This window comes from Copidosoma floridanum, unplaced genomic scaffold (genome assembly GCF_036245765.1).
Source record: "Copidosoma floridanum isolate Cflo_tuat_1 unplaced genomic scaffold, Cflo_Japanese_pri ptg000016l, whole genome shotgun sequence".
Lineage (NCBI taxonomy): Eukaryota > Metazoa > Arthropoda > Insecta > Hymenoptera > Encyrtidae > Copidosoma > Copidosoma floridanum.
Genome location: NW_028321893.1, coordinates 10,269,122 through 10,286,899, shown reverse-complemented (window position 1 = coordinate 10,286,899; position 17,778 = coordinate 10,269,122). Strand labels below are relative to the sequence as shown.

Below are 17,778 nucleotides of genomic sequence, written 5' to 3'. Positions count from 1 at the left end.
AAACTTAAGTACGTGTCTTGTCAAAGCCGTAACAGCTTGTTTATTTTATTCGAAAATTACACTTGTTGAAAATTTATTGGCAATCCGAAAATTTATGACTAACGTAAAAGATCCAAAAGAAAAAAAAATTATTTCATAAGGAGTGACGCTCAACCGAAAAACGATTAAATCAGCCTTCGTGTGACCTATAGCAACCACGTACTCAAAGTATGATTCTGAGATGCTTAAAAAAAAAAAAAAAAAAAAAAAAAATGATAATAAAATTAAAAAAGCATCTTTTAGTAATTAAATAAATTTTTATAAAAACCATTAATATTAATTCGAAATTTTTAGCGTTTGCTAACATCCCTCAAAATAAGTTTGCATGATCTTTGTGTATACATAAGAGTATATCATTAACATACTGCTTATATACTGAGGGAACGCATTGATAATTTCCTTACGTAAAGCTTCTGTCTTATGGTTTCTGGTAATATCCCAACTCGTTGGGCTGTCACGAATCGGTAAATTTTTTTTATCAATAATAAAGTAAACATTATTAAATAAATAGTTCGTACATTTTATGATTGAATGATAGAGAATTTGAGATAATTTATGGATTTTCGTGTACCTTTTTTCTTAACTGTTTATAACTGATATTAATAAAATACTTGTAAATAAGAGAAATATAATTTAAAGAAATAAAAAATATAGTCTGGAGATATTTTAAGATTTTTCATTTGTTTTATAAGATCAAAGCTATCATTTAAATGTAAAAAAGATTTTCCAAATAGTTTAGAAAGAAAACCACACAATTATAGAGACGACATAAAATGATAGGTTTAAACAAATTTTACTGCATATAAAAAATAACTCCACAAAGGTTTGCAGCAGGTCATCGTAAGATGTTAACATCAAACCGTTTAAACACTGTTTTAGTAGAGTATCATAATGAAGATAAGGTTGCCCTTTAAATAAAATATAAGAATAGTACAAACTTTTTTCAAAATATATGCAGTCTTATTCCATCCACAAAACGAATGTTGATGCTGCGTCATGCTTACTAACAATTGGTTATTGAAGTATTATTTTGCAATAAAATTTGATTAAAAAAAAAGATTTAAAAAGAAGTAATAGTGCGTTAAGAAGTAATAGATTGCTAAGCAAGTTTTGCATAGCTGCCAACTGGATTCTTAGATAACATTATATATTAATAAGGTAGTTACTGAAAATTTATGTTGAAGAAATACATCAAATACAAAGAAACTTCTAAGACATACTGTTAACCTTATTAATTTTTAAAGTGTATACTTACAAGTAAACAAATAATCCGATGAATCCAACAATAATAAATCTCAGAGGAGAAGAGTAAAAATAAATAATACTGAACATTATAATTATCCTTGATAACATGTAAAAATTATCCAGCAAGTCTCTATTATGTTCTGGTATCATTATTTCTCTATCAATATCATCTTCTTGGTTATTATTATCACCATCAACAGTATTATTTAAAATACGAGAGTTTCCAGTGTTGTTATAAGAATGCATTTTGTCCATAACATTTTTGCTGTTTATCACTAGTTCATTATTAATAACCTGGTTTAGCAGTACCAAGCTTACACTGTAGTTATGCGTTGTTAAAAAAAAATCATGTTTTTGAAGATTAATAGATTTCTGCAGTATGCTAGATGATATGTACGACTGGCTGAAAATAAAACAGTTTGTTAAAATATATAATAATATGGCACAATATAAGAAATGTTTTGTTGGGTTTTCATGAAAAATTAAATGCTACTGTATTATCCGAAATATTTTGTTTATGAGATTTATTTCCATGGTCATAAACTTTTAGTAAAAGCCTGAATTTTTTGTGAGCAAAATAAACGTCTTTATTTCTTATAAAATTGAAAGAAATGAGTGTTAAGGTTTCGTTGAAGCAAACGTTTTGATACATCATTAATAATACAAGTTATTTTGTAAGGTGTCATAGAAGATTCAAAAAAGAGTCTTGATAATTTAAAAAAATGCGACAGCTTAATATAACTTCCAGTTTTTATGTTCAGTAAGACATTGCCAGAAGGGTGCCCTTGAAAAACCACCTTGTATGATTACAGGGATTCAGAGATGGATATATAAAATGTTGGTAAACTAAACTGATTGCTTTTACTTTTTAAACAGGAAAGAATAAAATAAGAGTGAGGTTGTACTGAATACATTAAAATTTATTGCAAATAAGTTTAATAAAGATACAGAAAAATTTGGGAAGATTATTCCCGTAGCAAAGAGCCAAAAACTTTTTCAAGTGATAAGTGATTTTTGATTTCTGAGCGGATTTAAACTCGGTTTTTCCTAAAATGTGTTCATGGCCCTGTTCTAATAAATATCATGTAAGGTTTTATTATGTTGATCATAATATAATCACTCTCTTTCATCACACTTGTATTTTTGGTTTAATTAGACGCAAAAAAATTTGAGTTTCGCAAAATATATTAAAAGTTATCTCAAATGTAAGACCCTGTAGAATAGTAAATAATTGTATAAAACGTTGACACAGTCTTAGATTTCATGTAAGTGAAAATCACATATTAAGTGATGACATACATCATGTTTGCGTATGTTAGTTGCATGTGTATCGTATCGTGGTGGTGGCATAAACAAGTGAAACTTACTGAATTCATTTAATCACAGCACAGGTTATTGTAACTCATTCTTTGCCCCATACCGTATTTGCTTACAGCTACAACTACCACCACTACCATCACTACGCCACACGATGCAAAAAAGAAAGCAAGCAAATACGGTTACGTAACAATGATGTAAGCAAGCATATCAACGAATATGATAAGGAAATACTGATAAAAATAGTTAGGTGTTACTTGTAATTGATATAATCTGATTGTATTTATCATGTTTTTATCAGTATTACTTAAGAAAAAAATTAACTGTTAAAAGGTCAGTGTTCGGTGCATACCAGTCACTTCGGCGAACATGTACAATTTTCCATAGAACAAAAACATTTTTTATGAATTGCTTTTAATTATTTCTTGTGATAAAAAAATCGTTTGCGTGATTTTTTTTATTCAGTCGTGTGGCACGAGGTATGTTACAAAAAAAGATGAAATTTTGGCAATTGCGCTAGTATTTACTTCAGATTTCTATAATCCACTTTTCAAAGAGAGGAAAATAATCTTTTTTTTAGAACGCCTTATGTATTCTGTTTTTATTTAGCTTCTTTTGTCTCATGCTACAGCTTTACCAAAATACATAGAACACAAACTTATTAGAATAACAAAAATAAGTCACGTGTCTCCAAATGCTCAAATCGAAATCATCAAAATTTCTCTAGTTCAAACTTTACAAAATTTTATTATCTTTAAGTTAGCTTAGTTAAAATGTAAGGTGTACTCTTAAAATTATGCAGCGCTGCCAACAGCATGATGTTGGCTACAGGTACTCTCCGAGTTCACACTATCCACAGCAGACAATATATAGCATTGCTAAAGTATATGCCAGCTTGGAAGCTAATTTATATACACAATCAAATTAAGCATCTCAACGATAATAGAGGGTTTAACAATCAAGAAAGTATGACTTTACTTTACGGTTATAATGACATTAAAATAATAAGTCGTTAAGATTACATTTACTCTTACTAATAACAAGAACAACAAGCAGCTTACTATTTTCACAGCATGAACTCTATGTGATGCGCGCATTCTTTAAGCTATTTAAAAAGTTAAGTTAAATGTTTCTTATGTAATATGCTCCCACAGAGATGACTGCAGTATTTACAAACACTACAACTTTCCTTCCTTCATTCAGACTCGAAGATAACATGTTAGCTGAATTATTTTCAAAATGAATTTTTATAATATTTTTATAATTCGTTTGATGGCTGTCGTTTATATTAAATTTTTCATGGTTGTACTTTCAATTTTTCCTAAAATTTCCATACTTAGCTACAGCAACTATTCCTGAATTATCCTCACATACGTTTAATGGTTTTAATATTTTATTGTAAAGTTACACTCCACAAAACTTTTATAAACTGGATTTTAGTTACAGCTTTTAATAAAGCTGTATTTGATGCAAATGTTAAAGATTTAGTTACATTATTTTATTTGTGCGTTTCAAAAAAAATTAAATTATCATATAGTTATATTACATATCGAGTCCTTGATTTTCTGTCAATATCATCACCAGCCCAGTCTGATTTTCTATACAGTTCAGTATTTCGCCATATTGACTATAAATAATTGTAAAATAAGTACACACCTTTTCAATTTTATGAAATATTTTAAAACTTTCATTGCATATCAGTAATGCATCTCATTGTAAGAACTCTAAAATCTACTTTAACCATTTAGTTTTTGTACTGTATGTTATGCTCAGTTTTTTTCCTTTTCTTAATAATAAGTAAATTCGTTAACTCCATTTCTGTATTTTAGTGTTCTCTGCAATGATTTGATTTTTTATTTTTCAAATTTGTCTTTATAACAGTATTATAAAATCTTAAATTTTTTAAGTAATATTTTATAACTTATTACTCATAGTACATTACGTCACTAGGGTACAAAGTACAAACATAAGCGCCCAAAGGGCGCGGTTGTTGTTTGCTTTTGACCGAGCCACTTGTTTTAATTTTCTTACCGAGAGCACGAAGTGCAATTTTGTGTTCAGTAAATCATTTTAGGTCCTAGGACAGACAGATAATTGGGACCTAGATGGTGGAAAAAACTTTTTTGTCCGTGGTCTAAAATGATTACAAGGGCGTAAAGTGTGGCCTAAGGGCAGCTTAATCGATACATTTTCTTACCATTAGCACAACGTGCAATTGCCACTTTGCGCTCTTGTCATTGCCTTAAGCCCACGGGCAGAAAAGTTTTTTGCAGCCTTCAGGCCTAAAGTGATTCACTGGGCGCAAAGAATGCCCACTGACGCAAAACTGCACTTCGTGCTCGCGGTTACAAAAACATCATATGTGACTCAGACACAAATATACAACCACCACACTCTTCGGGTACTTATGTTTGTACTTTGAGTCCTAGTGACGTAATGTACCATTTCTTGACTTCGTTGCACAACGTGTTTTTCTTTTATATAAATAATTTTAATAACAATATAATTTTTTTTTCCTACATCTTTCATTGTAAATTTTTTGTTTACTCATTAATTTATGAATTCTGTCATATCAAAACCTCGAAATTTCTTTTTAACCATACATTGCTCATTTTAACGGCTTTGATTCTACTGATTTTATAGCTTTTACGTTAATTTGTGTACGATTCTGATTTTACTCGTCTATTACGCAACGTCGTTTCAAAATTCATTTGATCGATAAATAATCAAATTATTCTTTGTTAGTTTTTTCTGTTAATTTCTCGGCATTTAATTTTTTAATACTTTAAGTATTGTTAATGTATATTCTCTTTAAGTTTATTCTTTGTAAATATATTTTTGCTTTACTATCGATTGCTATGATTTTACTTACTCTTCTCATTTACGACATACTAAAAATGTTTCTTTTTATTTCAGGTACAATGTAGAGATTAGTTAAATTGATTTTTGTTTTATGTTTACAATTTTCAAAATATATATTTATATCCTGTGTTTAAGTAGCTGCTATGATTTTACTTTTGGTAAACTTTTATTGAATTATTTCTCTACTAGCAGCTTGTAAGATCTAGGGGTTAAGGGATGATTAAACGGTGAAACCACTTTGAATCACTAAGCCATTAACATGTTTTTGCCTTAAAGTGAAAAAAATATTGAGAATCAGTGAAAAGTTATGTCATAGTGCAGGGTCGTGGGCGAGGGAAGTAAAGAGAGAATTGCGAAATAAAAAAAAAAAAGATGTTAAAAAATAAATTGTGTTTATTATGTAGTAAATATTTAATGGAATAAAAGTAAATGTAGTGAAGTAGTGGTGAATTGGAGGGCTCATGAGGGGATGGGGGCATGTTATGGCTGCTGCTTTGCCTCAATTAATTTCCTACATGATGTAGAAAGGTATACATGTCTATGAAAGGTGACTTTTACGTAACATTGGAAAGTCAGACTGTTTGCATACTCACGAATTTTTCCTTAAAATGACCATTGCAACTTTTGTCATATTTAAAGGTGCCTGCGTGAGTTATTTTTATTAATACACAGATATACTACTGTACATGTATAGTCGAAAGGAGGCTCATAAAGACGTCACCACCTCCTTCAGCCCCTACACCATTCTTTACTTACCCTTACGTAACTTTATAAAAATTTTGAATATATTATGCGTACAACGCGACACTTCTTACAACTTTACAATTTGATGTATCCCTTCTTCGCCTCTCTCACAGTTTAGTTCATAACAATATGATTTCATAACTGTGAAAATTTTTCGGAATTGAAAAATTTATAAAAAGCAACCTAATGCAGCGCAATAATAGTATAAAACTTTAAACTGATTTAAATTTTGATATTTGACTGCATCTAAAAGATTTACGAAACAATTTTCCAAATCACACATACTCGAATAAGTTATCATGATTTGTAGATACAATAGTATTACTCTTATTGTTTTCTTTGGGGAATCTATGTTGGAACAAAAATTATAGATGTGATAAACATTTTTCAATTCCACAGTATCATACATACAAATTATTTTTTAGCCCTGACGTCAAAAATCTAATTATATGGCGAGAGATTATCGCAACCTTTTTTTGAAATTAATGCATTAAGGTAGAAAATAATCGCATGAATTATTTTAGAAAAAAAAGTAGTATGTAGTCAGTGGGTGCTTGAGAATCCAAGTATAAAGTGATATTTTTGTGGCAGACAATATAATATATTGTAATTTTTCAGGATACATTATAGCTTTGATTAAGGTACGTAGACCAAAGAGTGTAAAGTAAGCAGCGACTTGCTAGATACTAGCATCAGTACGCCTGCTAGTTAATTCGTCGTAGGTTTTCGAATAGAGCACCACAGAGCGACACATCTAAGCATTCTCATTAAAGACCTCGTGGCAGTTTGAAATTCCTTCTTGCGCTTTCTTTCTTAGCTCATATTATCTTCACTTAATACTTGTTATAATTTCGTATTATTAAACTCTTAAAGGATTAATACCAACAGGAACAATCTTATTACAATCAAGTGCAGTTAATTATACAGAAGTGAGTTTATTTTAAGTTCCCTTATCACACTGTTCGATGCCATTGCATCTTTCACATAATAACTAAACATTAATATGGTATATTTTAAATAAAAACATACCTATTCTAGAACGATGTTTTCAATAACCCACTGCAATGTATAAAGTGATGCAATTACCGCTAAAATGAGAATATTCGATTATTGCATTGGGTTACAGTAAATGTTTTATTATTTAATAAATGAACGATAATAAAAAATACATTATGTAGATAGAAAAGAGTTTAAAAAAAGCCATGGCACGATTTGCTACTAAGCTGACCAGTACAAAGCTGTGCGATTTCATCAAATCTTCTGATTATTTCAAAGCAACTTCAGAGCATTAAGGTTGATAACAACTCTAACATTGCGCTCGTATCCGTTACATACGCTCACACACTTATTCCTATCACATACATAGTGCCCATAATATATATTTAAAAGACTAAGAAAAACATTTTTTAGTACTACTTTATCTTGAAAAGAGTAGTAACACATGCCAATGAATGAAGCTTAACTCAAAAAATTATATTATTCACGAATAAAAAAATTCCAAAGAAATAAGATGTCATGAAAATGTCATATGTTAGCGGAACTATGTATAAATAAATCAATAATTAAAAATGCAGAAGGCTTGAAACACATTTTTAAAATGAAATAAACAAGTATTTAATTTAATATAAAAATATGAAGAATAAAAATTTAACTAACATTTCATTACGTATATATAAAATCTGCTTCTAAAAAAAACATATGTAGAGTTAAAAATTTATAAAATAACTGCTACTAAATTAAAGGGTTGTTGAGTTTAAAAAATTTTATATACTTGATAAATTATTTATAATTCTATATTAATAAATATAATTTATGATTAAACTAAATAAGTTAAAACATTTCTATGAATATTTCAGTTTCAAAAAATTACAAACTACAGTAAGGACTTTTGCACGCAAATGCAATAAGAGCGAGGAACAAGAAAAAAATATAAATAAGAGCAAGGAGTACAGAAACGATAGGAATAACAGCAATAACTGGAATAACGTATTTATGTAGGATACTCTTTCAAACTTATCAGGCTGATAGTCTCAACGGATGTTTTCAAAAAAATAGAGTACATAAATACGTCATTCTGCTTATTCCCGCTATTATTCCTCTCATTTCCGTTATTTCCCTATTCCTTGCTCTTGTTGCCGTTATTTTCTCATTCCTTGCTTTTATCGCATTCCCGTAAAAAGGCCCTATAAGAAAAAGTCAGAGGTCTCTTCATCAGGCTAGTTTATGCCAAAGAGAAAACAGTTATTTGTTCGCATGCAGAAGGTTACCAGTTAAAATCTGGTAGAAAGAGTTTTAGTTAACTTTTTTTTTTTTTTTTTTTTTTTTTTTAAAGAAAAATCAGTTTAAATATAAGAATTAAATTCAAAATTTGGTTTTTTTTTACACACGTTACTTCTAATGTGCACTTTGGGAAGAGGGAAGAGAAAATAAAATGATAAATTAACTTTTATTAGATATTTTCTCAAAGTTATAATTATGTTGTTGTTGATATACTCTAGCGCAGAACACACCTATAAAAGTATAACTTCAAAAACAGTAAAAGTAGAATACAATCAAGTATTAGTAGATAATATGATACATCCTGTTTTAAATATTAAAAGTATTGTGGAAATAAAAACGAAATTAAAAATCCCCTTATACATAGTTTTACCAACTCACGTTCGTAGACCAAGTTATACGTAGAAGAATTATCAGGATGCAATGGGTATAATGAGGAAATATTGTAAGTCAGATCTACTAACTACTGTAACGTGTAATCCAACATAAAATAAGTTAATAAGTTCTTTAAAATGTATGCAAGAAATTAGTAGCAAAAGTAATATAATATCTAAAACAAAACGAAATTTGTATTTATGGTCATAATTTAAAACATTGAATTTTAATTATTATCTCCGTCCAAATAACGCTGAAATTTTTGAATTATCCTAAAATATTAGAAATAGAAATGTAAAATTAACCGTCGTCTCAAAAAATGGTGAATAGATAATGTATATTAAAAAGTATTCAGTAGAGTCCGATTCAAAAATAAATCGACTATCGTTAACAACACTTTAAAAATGTACAAATTTTCAGAACAATGAAATTTCAAATTTTATTTAAGAAAAAACTGTCACTTATTATAGTATAAATAATGCAAATTATCAAGGTATGTGTTACAGTTGATTCTCTAATGACACTTAAGTTAATTTCACAGTGAACGTTAAAAATATTATTCTTTCAGTTTTCGTACGAATAAAATTGAAAAATGGGAGCAATAGTGATGTTAATTGGACCCCTTTAAAGTAGATTGATTATGTAATGGTACTAAGTGTAAAAGAATAAAATTAATAAAATACAATATCATCACTATCTTCAATATTCAACATCTTAAATATTTTTTCACGAAAGATGAGAACAGTCTTATTTTACACAGACGTTTTTATGATGCATTTTTATACGTTAGGATCCAAATGATGTTTTTATATCGATAAAGTTAAAAAACGATTTGACAATCAAAAATGTGGTACAAAAACTAAATTTTCTTTCGTTAATTTATTAAATTTAAAACTATGTGTACATTATCTATATTTATAACAAATAAATAATGTTGCTTTACATTTACAAACTGTAGTTCTCAATAAAACGAATTAAAAACTTTTAAGCATTATGTTCATTGTTGAAAACAAAAAAAAATTACATCTACAAATTTAGACTTACATAAGTATATGAAGTACGCAATAAAACAAAAAGATTTAATATTACGTACGTTACTACTCCATATTTCAAATTGAAAGGTTCTGGTTTCTCGTTTAAGTAGTGGTGGATTGGCACACAAAGAACTCAAAAGGTGTAGCTCAGGTGTTGATATATTTTCTTATATAATATAGTTAAATATATGGAGCATTCCATAACATATTTGACTGCCCCTAAAAAACACTTCAATCCTAGTGACCCTGCAGCTCCCCCACACATTAAGAAAAAATTTGTTTCATTTTTCTGATATAGTTATCTTATAAATACAGGGTAAGGCCTCCTGTCTCTCCCCGACTACGGCTACCACATGATTTTTCTTGCTCTTCACTGCCCTTTATCGCCCTTTTTTGTGGTCAATCTGCCGGTGACAGTTATTTGAAGTATGTTCACTAAACTTTTTTTCTATTTATTATACTTAATATTTTCATGGATACTAGAAAAATAACGGTCAGTCGCAAATTCACTTGAGAAATTCAATAGTCATTGAGGGTTGAAGCTTGCAGCAAGCAGGAGCAGATCCTCACCAATATGTATACTCGTGTAGGTGTATGTGTTCCTATATGGAATAGTTGTCAGGATTTCAATAGTAGCTGAGCCCTGATCCACCCCTATTAACCCCCATTCACCAATTGTCACCCGTAGCATAATTGTCTTATTTAGCTTGGTTTTACCGAACAAAATTTCTATTTTTTTTGCCCCTTTGGCCACCCCTGTCTGGCCTTTGCCACCCTTTTAACACTTGTGGGTTTTCTTACCACCTTATAATAAATTTAGTCCAACAGTAGTATAATAAAGCTACATTAAAATTATACTTACTCAATTAATTTTGCTTTTACGACACTGCTATGGAACATAAGCCTTTGAAAAAAATTATAATACAAATGTGAAAGACACTGCAACATTATTATAAAGTAGTATCAACATTAATGGAAATAACACATACTTTTTTAAAATTATCGCTCAAAGAATCATAACAAAAAAATGTCTTTGTTAACTAATAACTTTTTTCTATATCATATAGCCAATATAACCAATTTATAGATTAACAAAAGTCAGTTATACTCGTATATCCACAATAATGTGTAACCATTATAAATGTTTCACTATTATAATATTACACAAATTTATTAAATCAAAAATAATGCAGTATGTGAATTATACAACAAATATCTCTTGTCAGACAACATCTTCGATTTTGCCATAATTTTTGAATTCATTTGAATTAATGTGTTATGTAGATCCTTACATCAAGATAAAGCTACGTACAACTGATCATGAGAAAACAATGGTTTTTTAAAAATGTTAACCAACTTTATCGGAACTTCGACCTTGTTATTAATTGATAATTTATTGTTATTTCTTATTAAAAATGCCAGAAATAATGGAAATTATTTTCTGTACAAAATAAATTGCATCAAAGACGTGTTTCCTGAATTCTAAGTATAATAACTTTATTCCCACTTTTTTTCTTTGGTAATAATGTCTGCTTTTATATTGTATTTAAATAACTTTGTAATATTTAGACTTTACTTTGTCGATCAAACAAATATTGATATTTTGTTCCAAAGTACAAAACAATGTTCAAAGATACGATGATTTAATACTTTTATGTATAATCATGTTTCTATCACTATTCTTTAAAACTGGAAGAATCTGTCTCAAATCTCCTTGTAAAACAATTAATTCATTTTCAAAATAGATTTAAGTATTACATAAATCACGTAATGTTTTTTTTAACTATTTCTAATGCTTTTTTTGAGATCATCGAAGTCTCGTCCCATTCAATCAAATTTACTTATCTCTTGTTTTTTTTTTTTGGATTCAAATTCCACGAATGAGCTTTAATATAATTTTAAAAATCGTGATTTGATCTTTAATTTATCGTATATTGAATTAAACATTTGAGTACAAAAAATAATTTTTTTTTATGGTATTGTTTTCTTCTACAAGAATTTTTGTTGTAAGTAAAGTTGAATTTCCACATGATTTGTCTTTTAATTGTAAAATTTTATTTGTATGTTAAAGTGCACGATTTTTGCATTTACTTAACTCTAAAAGGTAAACTAAAAAAATTAAGAATTTAACTGATACTAAAAAATTAGGGGGTTGGCAAGCAGAGCGCATAAAGGGGCGAAGCTCCACTAATATAGATACATCAAAATATTAAATACAAAATATCAAAACTAGATTATGTTATGTAAGGGTATTATCACAACAACAAAAATATTCATAAAAAGTCTTAATTTTAATCAATTAATTTCAATTTTAATTATTAGTATTTCTTGGAGTTCACTACTAAATCTAATTAAATATTTAAAGCCTTTTCTATACTTATTATCACACTAAGACTACGTCTTCGCAAGAAACCCTTTGTTTTACGTTTTGTTTTAAACACTTTATTTCACTTGTTTAACCAACTTCTTTTATTTTTGCTTTGTTTTTATTTCTACTCTATTTCACTGAAACTTCGTGCACATTTTTAATATTTACTTTTTAGCATCTTGTTTTTGAAAGATTTTAATTAAGATTTTAAACACTTTAATTTTGGGCTGTGCAAACCTTTTTTATACTTTGGTTACGGCAAAGATTGTACTTCATGTTAGGGTTGCTCTACTTTTGAGACCATTGATTCACTTTTGAGGCCCGTTTTACTTTTTTTTCCTTACGCCATTCTTATATTACGTAAGTTTGATCCTTGTTCTACCTCTTTGTTCTCTTCTACTTCCTCACATATTTCTTTATCTCCTTACTTCTCAGTTAAAAAAGTCTGGAAGAAGTCCTTTTTGTACAACTCTTTGATCTCCATCTTTATCTCTTTTATTTCCTTTCCCAATTTTTCTATTTTGTTTGCGCTTCTTCATTCTTCTTTTCTTTTGTCATTTTTTTACACCAGCACTTTATTTTTTCATTGTCCCTCTCATTTCCTTTTTTCTCCTTCTGTCCCTAGCCTTTAATTCATCCAGAAACTTTTGCATTTCTCCCATTTTCTTTTCATTTGCAGTGCAAGTGACAAGTACTTTACTCACTGAGCCCTTCATAGAGAAAAATCCTTCTGTTCATCCAATATCATCTTCCAGATCTCTTTAAACCATTTCTCGTTCAACCTTCTCACTCTCTATTATTTTTTACCTTACCTTTAACTTTTCTTACTCACTTCTTAATCTCGCTTTTTCTCTGGATCTACCACGTTCACTTATGCCCTCCTTGTCTCGCTTGCATGTGGTGCACGTTTCTGTACGATAGCACTACTACACTATTCTTCTGACCTTCCGCTGCTGTACTTCTTTCCTTTGGTACCGATATTCGAAATCAATATCAAGTGCTGTTTTAGTCATCAAGCTGCTTTCAACTCTCTCATCTTGTCCACTGTCTGCTTCTCGATTTGCTCCCTGCTACTAAACTCATTCCATAACTTTTTCATTAATACGCGTTCCAGCTTTGCTTGCTTTATGTAGCACAGTCTGCATGCTTTTTTTTCTTTCTTCTTCTAATTTCTTTGCTTCTTGTCATAATGCAACATTTAAATTTTGCAAGTGTTGATCTTTCGGTTTCAAATGTTAGATTTTTCAGATATCTTGACTCTTTTTGCTCCATATCTCCTTGTAAATCGGATTGTATTTAGATTCCACCATCTTACTTTTTGTTAGTAGGCAGTAGTATATAGTTTAGAGTGTTCTTGTCTAGTTTGAGGATACACTTCACCTTCTCTTTATGCTGTTTAAGTTTCTATCCCCATACTTCTGTTTCATTTAGCGCCATACTCTCTACCAAGAAATTGAACGATAGCATTCTTCTTTTATAGTTAAACCTTAATAGCCTTACTTCTTTGCTCCACACGCTCTTCATTGCAACTGTTGCCCTTATTTATTTCTTCCTTATGTAGGCTTTTGCTATTCCTTTATTCTCTAAGTTGTATCATAAATATTTGATCTCCTTGACTTCTTCTATCTCATCTCCATCTCAGTACCATTTTTTTCTCTTTGAGCCCTTTCTTGTCTCTCTGAAATATTTAGATCTTTGTGTTCTGTACACTCAGTCCCATTTTCTTTTTTTTTTTTTGGAAACTTTTCAGTCTTTTAAGTAATTTCTTTCACGTCTCCCTTATAATCCACGATTAAAATCATATCGCCCACATATATAAGCGACCAAATCTCTTTTTTTCCGGCTTTCACTAGTTTATGAAGCCTAATTTATCATCTTTTTTCTTAATCAGTTATTCATTGAGTATACTTACATATATTTTATGTACTGGCTCTATTAGAGTTATACTTGCATAATTTTGTACTTCTTTCTCTCCTTTCTTATGTATTGGTGTGATTGTTATTTCCATCCAGCAGCCAGCAATACCTTGTTATTTCCATATCTACCCATATAGTTCCTATAGGACTATTACTACCTCTATTGGAATGTATTTCCAGACTTCGTTTCCAATTTCATCCTCTCCTGGTGATTTTTTGAGCTTTAAGTTTATAATCTGTTTGATCAACTCCTCTCTGATATAATTTTCTTTTTCTACTTTCAGGTCTCACTCTTTTCGTAATAAGCTTCCAGTTTTTCTAATGACGTGCTTTTTCCAGCTCTGCATACTGATGCTTTTATCCACTTGTTTTCTTTTCCTTCTTTATTCGCTAATAAAATTTTAAGCTTTTGCTTCTGTCTTTATGTCCTTGATTTTCTGTGACTCTTTGCTGTCAAATTCTTCCTTTTTTTCTTTTTAACCACCTTTTATCTTCATTTTTTTTCGATTTACTTTTTCTAAAATTCTTTTGTTTTTCCATCTTCTAAGACTTATCTTAGCTACTTTTTTCGTGGTTAGCCACACTCAATGTTTTATTGGTTTCGCTCCAGGTACCACTTTTTAATTTTAGTTCTCACTTTTGAGACAAACACTTCCACTTTGTCCTATATAGCTTTTTAACTTTTTTCGTTTATGACTGCTTCCAGTATACAGTCCTTAAAGCCTGTTATGAATTTCTCATCTAGCATACCCGACCATACCCTTTTTTCTCTCCATAAATGATCATCGTTTACCCAATTTATTTCACTTTTTCGGCTAGTTAGCATCCCTACCTTTAGATTCACTTCTAGTGGCAAGTGGTTGAATTCTATGCTTTCATTTTGCTCATCCTGCTTACATTTTTTTTATGCCATTCCTTGTCTCTTGACAACGTAATTCACATAGTCTATAAATGACTCTCCTTTCACGTACACATTTGTAAAGCTTTCTTTCTTGTCCTTACTGCTGTTTATAATGAACCATCTTCTCTCGTTCAACCTTTTGATAAGGATCCTTCTTTCCGTATTTATGGTTTTATCGTCTAATTTTCTTGAGCCATTGACTTTCTCCTTCATTAGATCATTGTATACCTCCTTTCCTTCCCACATGCTTCTTTTCCCCGCTGCCCTTGCATCCTAATTTCCCCTAATTATTAAATGTCCTTTTTCCTCTATATCTAGCTTTTCATCATTCTTCTTCAATCCTTGCCCCTTGTGGCTGCATATCACTTACAGTCTAACTCAAGTGGCAAGCTGCTTTTAATTTTCACCCATGTTCCCTCTTCTGTCCACGTTTCTACAACGCCCACAAAATCAAATTTTTTTATGTACTTCACTCTAGCTATTTCAAATATTCTTGCGTCTTTCCTACACTAAACTCTTCTCTTTGCTCCTCTCAGTAGTGTCATCTAATGTCAATTAGCACTTTACGGTATCTAACTATTGCTATCTTACCCTTCTCTCTTCAGTATCTCAGCAATTGTCTGGCTTTTATCGGGATGATCTTCTCTTTCTGTGTTAAATTGTATATATACACACCCCTTACTAAATTTTTTCTTGGACCACTTGTTTTTTAGTTTCCTAGTCTGATGATTTCAGCAGTATTACTTTTCTACGCACTTCTTTGTTTCTGTCTCCAATAATTTTAGCCTTCACGCATTGCATTTTTATTCCTTGCTGATGTCTTAACTGCTATTTTTATCTTAAAATAAAATTGTTTCATTAAAAAAAATTTCTTTTCAATTACTTTAAAACATATGTAAATACTTAAATTTTTTAAACAAAATTCAGTATTATTAGAAAAGTTTCGTATACATGTAATAAGAAATGTTTTATGAAAAATTGTAATGTACTAATCTTATCTTGGCATTATTAATTTATAACACTTAATAGTCGAAGGACCAGTTAATATACAAAATATTCATTTTTGAGTTTTGACAAAAAATGTTTAATCATAGAAAAAAATAGTTCACTAACTGAATAATTTATTAATTAATCAATAGAATAAATATCAAAATTAGAAAGGAGTCACTAACCGCACTAGAACAAGGTAAAAGAAGTTAATTTATAAAAGGAATTGCTCATACCAGCGTGTGTAGGGTACTTGACTAGTACGCAAAAGACTGCTTGTTCAATTGTCAAAAAGGGCAGCTTTTTTTGTTTTTGAAAAAAAAAGCATAGAATAATATCAGAAGTAAAAAAATTTCTTTACTCATATATACGCTTTAGTGGTGTGGTTTTTGCGTGGTGAAATTAGTTAGATAAAATGAAAAATTCTCTTACGTTACACATTTTTTTAAAGGCATTAATGTAAAATCGTCAGTTTTGAAAATCTCAAATTCTAATTTTACAATGTTTCTATTGCTTATATTAAATGGAAAGACTATATTTTTACGTTAAAGTAGTAGATGGTTTGCATGCACAGTGTGTAGGAGGGGCGAAGCCTCACTATTATATGCATAAACATCAGTAGGGCTTTGACCCGCTCCGCGTTTCACGCACCGCTATGACTATTCCGCTGTCCTTATAAAAGTTTACATACGAGCACGCTAATAAACCTTAGTCTTCTAGCAAATACAAGAATGTCGAGTATAATAAATAAATATATTTAAAAAAATGTTGTATAAACGTACTTTAAAAAATAGTAACAGCCAGACTAACCACAAAAAATATACTATGTGTACATAGCTATCAGAATGATTTACATAAAAATTAGGCTCATCTTCAGCACAACTTTATGGCAGGACATCCAATATTTTTCAAATGCATATCACTAATTCACAGTAAAAAGTCGCTAAAACCTACAAAACTCATTTTCGAAGACCAGATTAAAAAAGTAATGCAAGACTGAGTTTAACATCTAGGACGAAGCATCGATGATACAGAAAAGCTTCAGTAATTGTTGACTGTACATCAAGAGACTTGTCTGATACAAACAATCTATTTGGTAACGCATTAATATTTTAAAGTGGTTATTTTTTTAACTTCACATGCAGTTTTTAAATGAGTAACCAATATATGATTAATTAACAAAATGTTTCACTTCTTATAGTTAAAACGAGATGATAATACAGATAAAATTAAATACTTACTTGATATCTTATGTGTATGCTTCTCCAATTTGTTTTATACATAATGCTACTTTTTTAACTAAGTTCCATTAAAAACCAAAGTTATGTTAATTTTCGATGAAACAACATTAAGCAACACATACAACATAAAGTACGTAGCATAAGCCTAATAATTTGCACCATCACATATGACTTTTCGAATCACATCATTTAATACCTACAAAAAGGGTCGTGCATATAATACGTCACACGTTTAGGGGGGGGAAGGGGGATCGTACATTTGTGATGAAATGTGACATAGGGGAAGGAGGTGTCAGTCGTGTGTTACGTCACGAATTTTTTAAAAATTTTATTTAATATTTTTTTCTGGTTTTCGGAAAGAGTTAAATCTTGTGACAGTTGTAGATCGAATAATGGCGGTTCAAACACTATTGTTTCGTCAGAAGATAGCAGCACTGCGTTGATGATAAGTATTCATGTAGGGACTTGAGCT

The 17,778-nt window shown here is 29.9% G+C and overlaps 1 protein-coding gene across 1 annotated transcript in view; it reads right to left on the bottom strand.

The window, feature by feature from the left end:
- Positions 1–17,778, bottom strand: part of Herp (Homocysteine-induced endoplasmic reticulum protein) — a 194,198-nt gene that overhangs the window by 49,517 nt on the left and 126,903 nt on the right. The window contains exon 3 of the mRNA XM_089592360.1: positions 1,295–1,687. Within this exon, the coding sequence (XP_089448486.1) occupies positions 1,295–1,687 (393 nt within the window). The remainder of the gene's footprint in view (positions 1–1,294; positions 1,688–17,778) is intronic.